General features: G+C 43.5%; 1 protein-coding gene across 1 annotated transcript in view; it reads right to left on the bottom strand.

Moving 5' to 3' along the window:
• The window catches only part of LOC145408201 (uncharacterized), a 126,815-nt gene that overhangs the window by 73,664 nt on the left and 40,315 nt on the right, over positions 1-12,836 (bottom strand). Inside the window, exon 5 of the mRNA XM_080278956.1 lies at positions 11,605-11,748. Coding sequence (XP_080135082.1) covers positions 11,605-11,748 — 144 coding nt within the window. The remainder of the gene's footprint in view (positions 1-11,604; positions 11,749-12,836) is intronic.

Raw genomic sequence — 12,836 nt, 5'->3', positions numbered from 1 at the left:
TGTTTGAGGCAAGTATATATATACTGTACGTATATATATAAAAAAATCAGTCTTTGGCGTTTTTTTCATGGTTTATTACTTGTTATCTCCAGAAGATTTCACTCAATTTAATGGAAGATTTCTTTAGTCAGCGGATTAGTTAGGGCTGTATCTAACCCCTCCAGTTCGAAAGGTCTCCCGTAAACTGAACAAAATCGTCAGGAATTAATAAGCATGAAATTATATATATATATATATATATATATATATATATATATATATATATATATATATATATATATATATATATATATATATATATAGAAAAAAGACATTCCAGGATTGAAGGGTTAAGGATGTCATTGTAGTGAAGGGGTTGTCATACCTACTTCCTCACTAACTCTTAATTCTATCTACCTTGGTTGGGATGACAGATACAAGCTAGGCCTCTTACATAAAGCCTCCAGCTTCAGTCATGTTGGGTAACTCTCTCTCTCTCTCTCTCTCTCTAAAGGATGTCAGGCCCATTTCCCTTGGCACTCCTACAGTCCTGTCTTCCTTTTCCTGTTTCAGTATCCCAAGGTATTCTCGTCGGTTGGGGAAGCTCCCTAACACATTTTCCTGAGCTATTTATTTTTATTCAACCTTGCTGTCCTATTCTGTGTTATACATATCCTTCAAACATCGCCATACTCTACATAAACAAAGTACAAAGGAATATTAACAAGCCATATCGAAAAAATAAATCGATATGGAGGAGGTGCTAGGGAGCTTCCTTACCCCACGAGAATACGAGCCTAACACTCCACACTCACGACAAACTACAGCAGGTGAGAGGACGGTCATGGGTGAGGAGGTGTATAAATTCTCCTGGTATCTTTACTACATTGCGATCTACAGAATCTGTATGTGACACAGGTTAAGTGAAATTCATAACTTGGATGACAAAAATCGTTACGAAAATTCCGGCGTGCATCTTAATTTCTGTGTGTGTGTGTGTGTGTGTGTGTGTGTGTGTGTGTGTTGAGTATTATGTGATATAAACAAGTCTCAATAACTCTAATCTAAACTGAATACCTTTACCAATAAGTCCGTCAAAAATCTTTGGTATGAAGATAACAAGAAAAGCTTTAAAAATTACAGAAAAGATAAAAGAAAAAACTAGGACGACAAGACCCAGAGCCAAACCGCTGCCGAAGTAGTCAACGCTCGTCACTGCCTCCTATTTCCTACCCATAAAAACAGCTGAGGGGTGAAAGGAAGGCCTGGCACTCGCTCTATGCCGAGGGTAGAAAAAATTGTAATCACCCAGACCTAATTCCCGCCCTCAGAAAAAAAAAAAGAAGGAAGAAAAGGATTAGGTTTGTCTGAGCTGGCGTGACGGGAGACGGTAGTTGATTAAGTTGGCCTGGTGTGGTGAGGATGTGGGAAAGGTAAGGTAAAGGATGAGGGGAAGATGAGGGGAAGATGAGGGAAGGATAAGGAGAAAAAGAGAGAGGATAAGGTACAGGATGAGGGGAGGATAAGGAGAAGAAGAGGGAGGATAATGGGAAGAAGAGGGAGGATAATGGGAAGAAGATGGAGGATAAAGGGAAGAAGAGGGAGGATAAAGGGAATGCCATGGCAGAGAATGAGGGGAGGACATGGTAGAGGATGAGGATATGGGGAGGATAAGGAGACGACGAGGGGAGGAGAGGGGAAGAGGAGGGGAGGATATGGTACAGGATGAGGGTGAGGGGAGGATAAGGCAAGGGATGAGGGGAGGCTAAAGTAAGGGGTGAGGCAGAGAATGAGGGAAGGATATGGGTAAGTTTGAGAGGATGATAATGTAAATGATATGGCAGAGTATGAGGGGATCAGGGGATAATGAGGTTTACAGGATAAGGCAGAGGATAAGGGGAGGATAAGGTAGACGATGAAGCAAAGGATAAGGTGAAGATGAGAAGGATGAGGCAAAGGATGAGGGAAGGATAAGGTAGAGGAAGAGGTACAGTACGAGGGGAAGAGAAGATGAAAGAGTAGCTATTAGGGATGGATCAGGGGAGGATGAGGGGAAAGATAAATTCTAGGATAAGGCGGGTATAAGGGGAAAGTATTAGGTTCGTCCGAGCTATGTGGCTGTAGATACGACAGTTAATTAGGCTGATCTGGTGGGGTGAAGATGAGAGTTAAGATGAGGGGAGGATGAGGAATGAAGAAGGGGTGAATAATGGGGGGCAGAGAATGGAGGAAGAGGATAAGGGGTGGATATGGGTAAAGATGAGGGAAGGATGAGGGATGGATGAGGGGAGGATGAGGGAAAGATGAGGGAAGGATGAGGGATGGATGATGGGAGGATGAGGGACTGATGTGGAGAGGATGAGGGATGGATGAGGGGAGGATGAGAGATGGATGAGGGCAGAACGATGGGGACATAGGATGGATAAGAGAGATGACAATGCCTAAAGGGAAGGAGGTTATCAGGAGTGGATGAGGGAAAGATATGGCTGGGATAAGGAAGAAAGTGAAGGCACAGATTCCATGCCTGACAGTATTAGGTCTGCCCTTCAAACCGATGACTCTTTTCAATTCTCGTTAATTCAGACGATTTTATTCAGCCGAGGGAAGATTTCTCGAACTGGAGGGGTTAGATACATGTCAGCCTTCATTAAACCCTTAATCATATCATTCCTAAGCTGAATGAAATCGTCTGGAGATGGCAAGAATAAAATATAAAATCAGATGGAAGGGGTTAAGTTGTTCTGGTGTGATGGAGGAGGGTAAGGGAGGAGGGAAAGGGAGGAGTGAAAGAGAAAAGGATAAGGGGAAGGACGATATGAGTGAGAAGGGTAAGTGAGGAGGGTAAGGGGAAGAGAATATGGGAGTGAGGGTAAGGGGGAAGGAAAGGGGAAGATTGAAGGCTAGGATAAGGGCTCTGGATAAGGGGTGTAGAATGAGGATAAGGATAAGGGTTAGGCTGGGAGCAGGAAGATTGTGTAAGGTATGCATTTAGCGAGGATAAGGATAATGGCTATGATAAGGGCTGGGATATGGAAGGATAAGGGCAGGAAATGGCTGAAATATGGGCTACGATGACGGTAGGATAAGGGGCGATAAGGGCAGGTTGAGTAGGAGAAAGGGCCGATACAAATAGGATAAGAATAGGAGACAGGGCCGAAAGGGTAGGATAAAGGGACGATAAGAGTAGGAGAATGAGCCGATAAGGGAAGGATAATGGGACAATAAAGGTAGGATAAGGGGACGATAAGGATAGGATAAAGTGACGATAAGGATAGGATAAAGTGACGATAAGGGTAGGATAAGGGGACGATAAGGATGGAATTAGGGGACGATAAGGATAGGATAAGGGGACAATAAGGATAGGATAAGGGGATTATACGGATAGGATAAAGGGACAATAAGGGAAGGATAAGGGGACAATAAGGATAGGATAAGGGGATTATACGGATAGGATAAAGGGACAATAAGGGAAGGATAAGGGGACAATAAGGGAAGGATAAGGGGACAATAAGGATAGGATAAGGGGACAATAAGGGTAGGACAATCACTATGATACGGGCTAGAATGATGGTAATGATAAGGGAAGGATAAGCTTGGGATAAGAGTATGATATGGATTGAACAAGGGGGAGGAAAGGAAGATAAGGGGTAGTATATGGCAGATAAAGGGTAGTATACGGTAGATAAGGGAGGAAAAGGTCGGCACGGGTTCCACACACGTTCTAAACAGGTTCTCTTCCTATTTGTTACTCTATAAAGTTTCCCGCACTTCTTCCATACCAGTTTATTTAATGGCTTGTTGGTACTGACTGCGATATGTGTGAAAACTATCTCGATGCCAGAGTAATGGAAATAAGTAGAAGAGAAAATTATAGTGTAGTAGGAAAAATAAATCGCCGCGGAACAGGTGCCACGATGCCCCCCAAACCCATGAGAATACGACTCCATGAATGCAGGGACGTCAGTTAATTAATACATTCACTGAGATTACTTTTTATTTTGATCACTACCACCTGCGAGTCTGTCAACAATTTTATCTAATCAAGATATTGAAAGAGATGATTAGGGATATAATTATCTCCTCACTGAAAGTAGCAACTGTAATAAAAAAAGGAAAAGAAAAATATAAGTGATTAGCCAGATTCGGGAGACTCAAAACAATTAGAGAAAGATAAGGATAGGATAAGGGGAAGGAAATGGGGCAGGATAGGTGTAGCATAAGGGGAAGGATACGAGGGAAAAATGAAGGACAGAATAAGAGGAAGGATAAGGTGCAGGATAAGGGTAAGGATATGAGGCAGGATAAAATGGTAGGATATGGGTAAGGATAAGGTGCAGGATATGGGAAGGAAAGGGGGCAGGATAAAGAAAAGGGGCACGAAAGGGTTATGGGGGAAATAAGGTCAAAGATAAGAGCAAAAAGGGCAGGATGGGCTAAGGGTAAAATAAGGGAAGGGGGTAAGACTGAGATAAAGGGCAGTATTAGGGTAAAATAAGGGGCAGGATAAGGGTATGAAAACGGACAGGACATGGGTAAGCCAAGGGCCACATAAGGGTAGAATACGGGGAAAGATAAGGACAGGATATGGGACAAGATAAGGGTCGGATAAGGGGCAAGATAAGGACAGGATATGGGACAAGATAAGGGTAGGGTAAGGGGAAAGATATGAGTATGATATGGGACACGATAAGGGTAGGATAAGGCGCAAGATATGGGTAATGGCTTGGATAAAATAATAGTAAAGATAAAGGCCTCTTTGTAAGGAGAATGATAAGGATAATATAAGGGATAAAGTGAGGATAAGGATAAGGGTGAGTCCATCCATCATCCAATCCTATGTCGCCCCATGAGGAGCGTAGGAACCCGTGGCTAGGCAAGTTGGTCCTGACGTTTAATTTTGAGTGAATAGAACTAGAATAAAATACGTCAGGATAGGGATAAACTAAGGGTTAAAATAAAATAAACGGGTGGATATGGATATAATAAGGGCCACGACAAAATAACATTAGACAAGGGTAAAATATTTGAGTACAAGATAAGGGGTTGGATTCTGATAAAATAAGGGAGACTAGGATAAGAATAAGGGCCAGGATAGGGATAAGGATAAGGGCCAGGATAGGGATAAGGATATGGGTCTGGATATGGATAAAATAAGGGCCAGGATAGGCATGAAGTAAGGGCCTGAGATAAAATATAGGCCAGGATAAAGATAAAATAAGAGCTATGATAAGGATAAATTACGGGACAGGAATACGATACAAAAAAGGCCAGGATAAGGATGCAATTAAAGCCAGGATAAGGATACAATAAGGACCAGGATAAGGATACAATAAGGGCCAGGATAAGGATACAATAAGGCAATGGTAGGGATTACATAATGGTCAGGATAAGGATACAAAAAGGGTCAGAATAAGGATTAAATAAGAGACAGGATAAGGAAAAAAAGGGCGTGAATAAGGAAAAAATAAAGGCCCGAATAAGTTAAAATGAGCGCCAGGATAAGGCTAAAACAAGGGCCAGGATAAGCCTACAACAAGGGCCAGGATAAGGCTAAAACAAGAGCCAGGATAAGCCTACAACAAGGGCCAGGATAAGGCTAAAACAAGAGCCAGGATAAGGCTAAAACAAGGGCCAGGATAAGGCTAAAACAAGGGCCAGGATAAGCCTACAACAAGGGCCAGGATAAGGCTAAAACAAGGGCCAGGATAAGCCTACAACAAGGGCCAGGATAAGGCTAAAACAAGAGCCAGGATAAGCCTACAACAAGGGCCAGGATAAGGCTAAAACAAGGGCCAGGATAAGCCTACAACAAGGGCCAGGATAAGGCTAAAACAAGGGCCAGGATAAGCCTACAACAAGGGCCAGGATAAGGCTAAAACAAGGGCCAGGATAAGCCTACAACAAGGGCCAGGATAAGGCTAAAACAAGGGCCAGGATAAGCCTACAACAAGGGCCAGGATAAGGCTAAAACAAGGGCCAGGATAAGCCTACAACAAGGGCCAGGATAAGGCTAAAACAAGGGCCAGGATAAGCCTACAACAAGGGCCAGGATAAGGCTAAAACAAGGGCCAGGATAAGCCTACAACAAGGGCCAGGATAAGGCTAAAACAAGGGCCAGGATAAGCCTACAACAAGGGCCAGGATAAGGCTAAAACAAGGGCCAGGATAAGCCTACAACAAGGGCCAGGATAAGGATAAAACAAGGGCCAGGATAAGCCTACAACAAGGGCCAGGATAAGGCTAAAACAAGGGCCAGGATAAACCTACAACAAGGGCCAGGATAAGGATAAAACAAGGGCCAGGATAAGGGTGTGGATAAGGATAAAGGAGAGGCGCTAGACCAGAACGAGCAATAAAATGAAGTGAGGCACGGGCATCCCTATTTTACGGCAGGGGGGAGTGGATGGGGAAGAGGGGGATGGAGAGATATGAATGGAAGGGAGGGAGGAACAGAAGGGGAGGGGGGAGGTAGGATGGAAACGGAAGAGGAATGAAAGGGGAAGAATGGAAGGGGGGAAGCGGACACGATGGAAATGGAAGAGGGGAAGCAGAGCGACGGAAATGGAAGGGGGGACATAGATGGGGGGAAACGGAAGGATGAAAATGGAGAGGGAAGGATGGAAGGAGGGAGTAGAAATAGAAAAGGGTGGGAGAAATGTAAGGGCTGAAGGACGAATGAGGGGACTATGAAATGGGGATGGATGGGAGAGGAAAGAGATAGAGAGGAGAAAGAAAGAAGGAGACAGGCTGAAGGGGGAATCTGAGAGAAAAGGATGGATGGACAGGACAGAAGGAGGAGGCAGAGGATGGAAAGGGAAGGGGAGGAGGTGGGGGGAGGAGGTGGGGGGATGGACACATATGGATGGAAGAGGAAGGACACAAGAAGAGGACTGAAAGGCACGGATGGAAGGAAGGAAGGAAGAAAGGAGGGAAGGATGTATTGTTTGCAGGGGAGGGACGGGAGGATGGAAGAGTGGATGGGGATGAAGAGAGTAGGAAGGGAAGAAGGATGGAAGAGGAACAATGGAAAGTAGGAGGGATAGAGGAGGAGAGATATGGGAAGGGTGACGGATGGAAAATTATGAAATGAAAGGAATGGGTAGGAAATGGAAGGGAGAGGAGAACTGACGAGGATGGAAGGAAGGATGGCAGAGGAAGAACTGGATGGGGGATGGGAGGAGGGAAGGGGATGAGGGAGAGATGAATAGAGAGAGGAAGAAACTGAAGGACAGGAGGAATGCAAATGGAAGGGGGACGGAGGGTGAAGAAAATTGTAACCATGGAAGGGGAAGAGGAGGGAGAGATAAAGATTGTAGGAAGGGAACAAGAAGGTGAGCTGGGGAGATTAAGATCCAAAAAGGAGAGGGAGAGGGAGGATGGAAGGAGGAATGGAAAGACTGATGGCTGAGAAATGAAAGAAATTGAAGGGAAAGGTGGAGCGGAGATATGGATGGTTCAGAAAAGGGAGGAGAAACAGAAAGGGGCGAATGGAATGGGAGAGATGGATGGGGGAAGGAGGAGGAGGAGGAGGAGTTACGGGTGGGGAAAGAAGAAAGTGGAGGACTGACAGGGAGGTATGGAAGGATGGAAGATTGAAAAGGGATGGAGGGGTTGGTCTGACAATGATGCAAGGGGAGTGGAAAGGAAAAATTATAGGATGAAAGTCCCTTCAGTGTGTCCCAGCAGTCCTCGTATGTGCTACACACCACCACATGTAACCACTTCGCCTCTATCAAATGTCACCACCATCGATACTGCATACAAGAAAGCGCTGTCTCATTCACAACTGGTGCAACGATATTAGCAGGTGAGGAAAATCTATTGTGGAAAATCATTGTTCTATTTAAGACATTTGAATACCCTGGTTCTTCCCTGGGTTGCACTAGGTTCGAACTCGCTCCCTATCAGACAGCACACCACTTCTCTAACCATCAGACCACCGCCTCACCGACTAATCTGATATTTTTCCTTTTTACTGCTTTTGACAATCTGCGTAACCTTGCCCAAAGCCTTATGTCACTCAAGTCATAACTTGAGTACATTTAATTCTTTCACGCCGACGACGGAGTTTTATGTTTTATATAAATCCTGCTAACTCCTGACGATTTTATTCAGCTGAGAGAGAGTGTGTGTGTGTGTGTGTGTGTGTGTGTGTGTGTGTGTGTGTGTGTGTGTGTGTGTGTGTGTGTGTGTGGGCAACAGAAGGCCTTCTGGTTCGTAACGAGGTTAACTGTTGGGCTAAACTAGTTATGTTAAGCCTCTGACTACGTGTGTGTGTGTGTGTGTGTGTGTGTGTGTGTGTGTGTGTGTGTGTGTGTGTGTGTGTGTGTGTGTGTGTGTGTGTGTGTGTGTGTGTGTGTGTGTGTGTGTGTGTGTGTGTGTGTGTGTGTGTGTGTGTGTGTGTGTGTGTGTGTGTAATTCACCGGGTCGGTCAGGATCACTTGATGGTCGTGATCGTCAGCTTTTACCCTCCCGGAAGGGAGCTGAGAGCTCATATAGTCCGATCTAAGGGCAAGGCTGTGTGTGTGTGTGTGTGTGTGTGTGATACATCAGAAAGGAAGATACAGAGAGGACAGGTAGGTGGACAGAGAGAGAGAGAGAGAGAGAGAGAGAGAGAGAGAGAGAGAGAGAGAGAGAGAGAGAGAGCAATGAAGAAAGTTAGTTGCTTCCTTGTCTGGCTAATGAAGTTACACTGCTTTGCTTCATTCCTTTTACCTCTCTCTCTCTCTCTCTCTCTCTCTGTTCCACGACCTTTTCCATTCTTTTTAATTCCATCCTTGTCTCTCTTCCTTCCCCTCCTCACACCTCCATCCTTTGCCTTTCTCTTCTCTCTGGTCGTCAATCATTCCTCATCATCTTTCATATAATTCTTTAGTCTCTTCCCTCATAATTCCTCCCTTTTTTTTTTCTTATTTCACATCATCCCATCTATCTACGAGTGTTTTCAATATTCATTTATTCCTTCCATTTCTTTTTTCATCTCATCTCACGATTCATCACCCTCTCCTTTACTTCTTTCCAATGATATTTTCATCTCTCCTCTCAGTCCATCACTCTAACTTTCCATCTATCACTTACTCTATGTTTCATCTTGCTTTACCATTCCTTCTTTCCCATTATTCTATTTCCTCTTCCCTCCAGTAATCATTATTCCGTCTCCTATCTGTTTTCACTAATTCTTTATTAATTTTTGCGTTTCCTTCCATTCATCAACTTTTCTTGCACTGATCATTAGCCGAAGTAATTAACGTTGCCTAAATTATAGTCAGTTTATTCCAGCTTGATAAAAATAAGGTCACGTCCACACCAAATGCTTGCTGGCGTGAGTGAGTGCAGGAGGGAGTTTTGCTTCTCCATGATCCATAGAAGTCGCCGTACTGAACGCGGGAGGGTGTAGGTGAGAACTTCCATAAGATACAGTTATGCAGACCTCCCACCTGCGCCATATGGATGCGGCTCAAGCCATGCCCTAAGCTTGAATGATGCAGTGAATGAGTGATATCACCTTGACTGACCCTACAAGCCACACAAAATGAAACGAAACAGCGAAGAATCATGCCATTATCCTTCTAGCAATAAAATACACCACTCAACTGCAAGGGAGGAGGGGCATCTTCGTCAGAAACTTTAAACGGATTATAGAGGCACTGATCACACAGAGAAAAAGGCCAACAAAGACTGCAATTGGTACTTTATACAAGATGCACTACGTGAACTACCAAGATTCAAAGTTTCTAAGGTCTTCCACTTGTAACTCACCATTACTTCTGCGTATCCCCTTCATAGCCGGGAGTTTACTAGTGACAGCCTGAATACAATAATAAAAGCTACAAAATGTATGAAAAGGATATCATTAGGTGGCCATAAAATAATCTAAGGCAGCCACATCCCACGCTTCCCAACATGAAATCATCAAAGAGGTGTTAGGTGCGTGCTGGTACTCACGACACGGATGTTATCAGGAGGTTCTTGAGGGTCCATACTTATATTACTCAAATTTCAATGTTTCTGTCTTGAGAATGAGTGCGTGTATGAGAAGGAAAAATATACACACCGAAAAACAAAAGCTACGTTAGGATTACCTCTACCTCACTTCCCTCCCTGTTTCCCTCGCTTCCCTCCCTGTCCCCTCCCCTCACTTCCCCCCTAAGTCTCTCAATTCTCTCCGTGTTCCCCTCACCTCCAGCCCTGCCTCCCTCACCTCCGCCTTCCCTGCATTTCTTCACTTCCTTAATTTCCATTCTCTCTCTCTCTCTCTCTCTCTCATCTGTATATTCACCTTAATATTTTCTTGCATATCATTTGTCTATATCTGCATGAACACAGCTTCATAAATAACACAAATTAATATCAACGTGCCACACTGAGAAACATTCCTCAGCCTATGAGTAAAAAGGCTTGTCAAATTTTTGCCCAGTCACTCACTTGATGTTGTGGTGCCTTCAGGTAACTAAACTAAGTCACCCGTAACCCAAGAAACCATTTGCTACGTTGGGTGGTAACCATATAACTCATCTTTTAAAGAAAACAACAACAACCAGACCTCCTTTCCCACCATAGGGTAGAGCAATGGTTTCCAACCTTTTCTAATTCTCGCCCCCCCTCACTGAATGACACATTCCCTGCGCCCCCCTTCCTCAAATACTGTATTTTACTGACATAGTTGGCACATGTCATTAAATATCATAGATTCTTAATCTCTGAAATTGTTTATATATTCAGATAACAAGATTTCTTATTCATATCTGAAATATTTTCCCCATATTTAGAAATTACTGATTTCCAACATAATTCATAGTTTCCAAATATAATTATCCTCTTTATCAAGCCTTCGCGCCCCCCCAGGCAGCCTTTCGTGCCCCCCTATGGGGGCGCGCCCCACAGATTGGAAACCACTGGGGTAGAGTGAGGTAGGGTCCAAACCGCCAGAAAAAAATTGAAGAATGTGAATGAGATAATGAAATCTTTTAAATTAATGTTATAGTCGTTATAACTTAACCTGGTCCAGATTTGTGTCCCTTCAGCAGCTTAATTTACACAGCTGATGCCGGAATATACGAGTAATACTGTTGCTCTATATCCTCTCCATAGCACGTCTTGACTTGAATCATATTCTAGCGTTAATCTCTTGTTACCACTCAGCAATCAAGATGGAGAGATGGTCATTTTAGGACAAGAGATGAGAGTAAAAAAGGTATTGTCAATAAAGTGGTCATATTCAATTACATTCTTACCAGGTGCTCGTGTCTAATGGATGTCGCTGTCTGGGTCATACAGTACAGAGAGGAGTAGAGAAGGGAAAAAAAGAAAAGAGAAGACAAAAGCGAAAGGGGAAGGGGAAACGGAAGAGAAAAAAATGAGAGAAAAGAAAAGAAAGCATAAGGGAAAAGAGATGAGATGCGGGAGAGAGGCCTGTCCGTCTAACCTTGTGGGTATGTTACATAACGTCATGTAGTACCAAGGCACCAGCAACTTGCCTGGGTTGGATAGAGGGGAGGAGAGGAGAGGAAAGGAAAGGAGAGGAAAGGAAAGGAAAGGAGAGGAGAGGAGAGGAGAGGAGAAGAGACGAGAAGAGAAAAGAGAAAAAGGGAGAAGGGAAGAGAAGGAGAGTTCAGTGTGTCTTACCTGATGGGCATGCCACATAACGTCCATGTCGTAGCAGGGCACCAAGAACTTATCTGGATTGGCCCTCTTGAGAGCCAGGAACTGACGGTAGCGACGTTCACCGTGACGCAAAAACCCTTTACTGCGGTGGTGCGGCAGTGCGACCTAGGGGGTAGAGAGATACTGATAAACAATACAGTCTTGAAACACATACACCGTAAATGATACAGAGTTATAAACACTGGTGAATAATTTAGCACTATCTATCGTAAACGATGTAGGGTTAGAAACTGAAGAATAATTTAGCACTGATGCATACTGTAAACGATGTATAGTTTATGGAGTTTGATATAGTGATGAATTAATACAGCACTGATGTATACTGTAAATGATGTGGAGTTTGAAACTGTGATTAATTACTATAGCACATATATATTTTGTAAGCGATGTACAGTTTGAGATACTGATGAATAATACGGGACCGATTATTCGGTGAAATTTTTCATTATAACCGTGCTAACACCAGACGGTTTTTTCAGCTTCAGGAAGGGTCTCGTTCTGAAGGGGTTAATGAAGGCTATATCTAACACCTCCAGTTGGAAAAGTCTCTCCTAAGGTGCATAAAACCGTCTGGTAGCGAAAATAAAGTAAAAGAAAAAAGAAACAAAAATGAAATTATCAAATTCTTCGTCCTGTTTTTCAAAGGTAAAACTCATTAAAGAACTTTATTTTTTTTCTTACATTATAGTCGGCGACACAAATATCTTTCCCAGTTTGTGTGAAAAAAAAAAAAAAAAAAAAAAAAAAAAATCTTATCTCGACTGTATCTTGAACGGTCACACTTTTCCGTCACGCCCCGATAAGCCTTGGGAGGAGTGTTGGCGTTCTGTATATGCGACCTACATTCAGAGGTGTTTTATTTATTTATTTATTCATTTTTGGGGAGGCGTGTTGCTTGGAAACTCCCCTTCCCCCGTATTTAGTGGATATAATACCCCTCCCCCCCGAAAAAATAATAGCATATACTTTTTAATATACCATTCCAAATATTAACTCGAGGGGCACTCGTGGACCGCATCTTTCCGGTAAGGGCAACGTAACTTCCAAACCACTCTTCATAATGGGTTAGGGTTTCTCACCATTGATTAGGGTTTCGCTTAAGTGTTTTCCGGATCCAGAATCTGTAATACGATCCAGATCGGTCCTATAAGTCAATCGATTGTTCCCTGGGACATGGGCTATCTACCCACCAA

The sequence above is a fragment of the Coenobita brevimanus genome, chromosome 76, assembly GCF_032717465.1.
Source record: "Coenobita brevimanus isolate Jiangsu-jjx chromosome 76, ASM3271746v2, whole genome shotgun sequence".
Classification (NCBI taxonomy): domain Eukaryota; kingdom Metazoa; phylum Arthropoda; class Malacostraca; order Decapoda; family Coenobitidae; genus Coenobita; species Coenobita brevimanus.
Note: the sequence above shows the minus strand (reverse complement) of the source record. Positions and strands in the feature narration are given on the sequence as shown.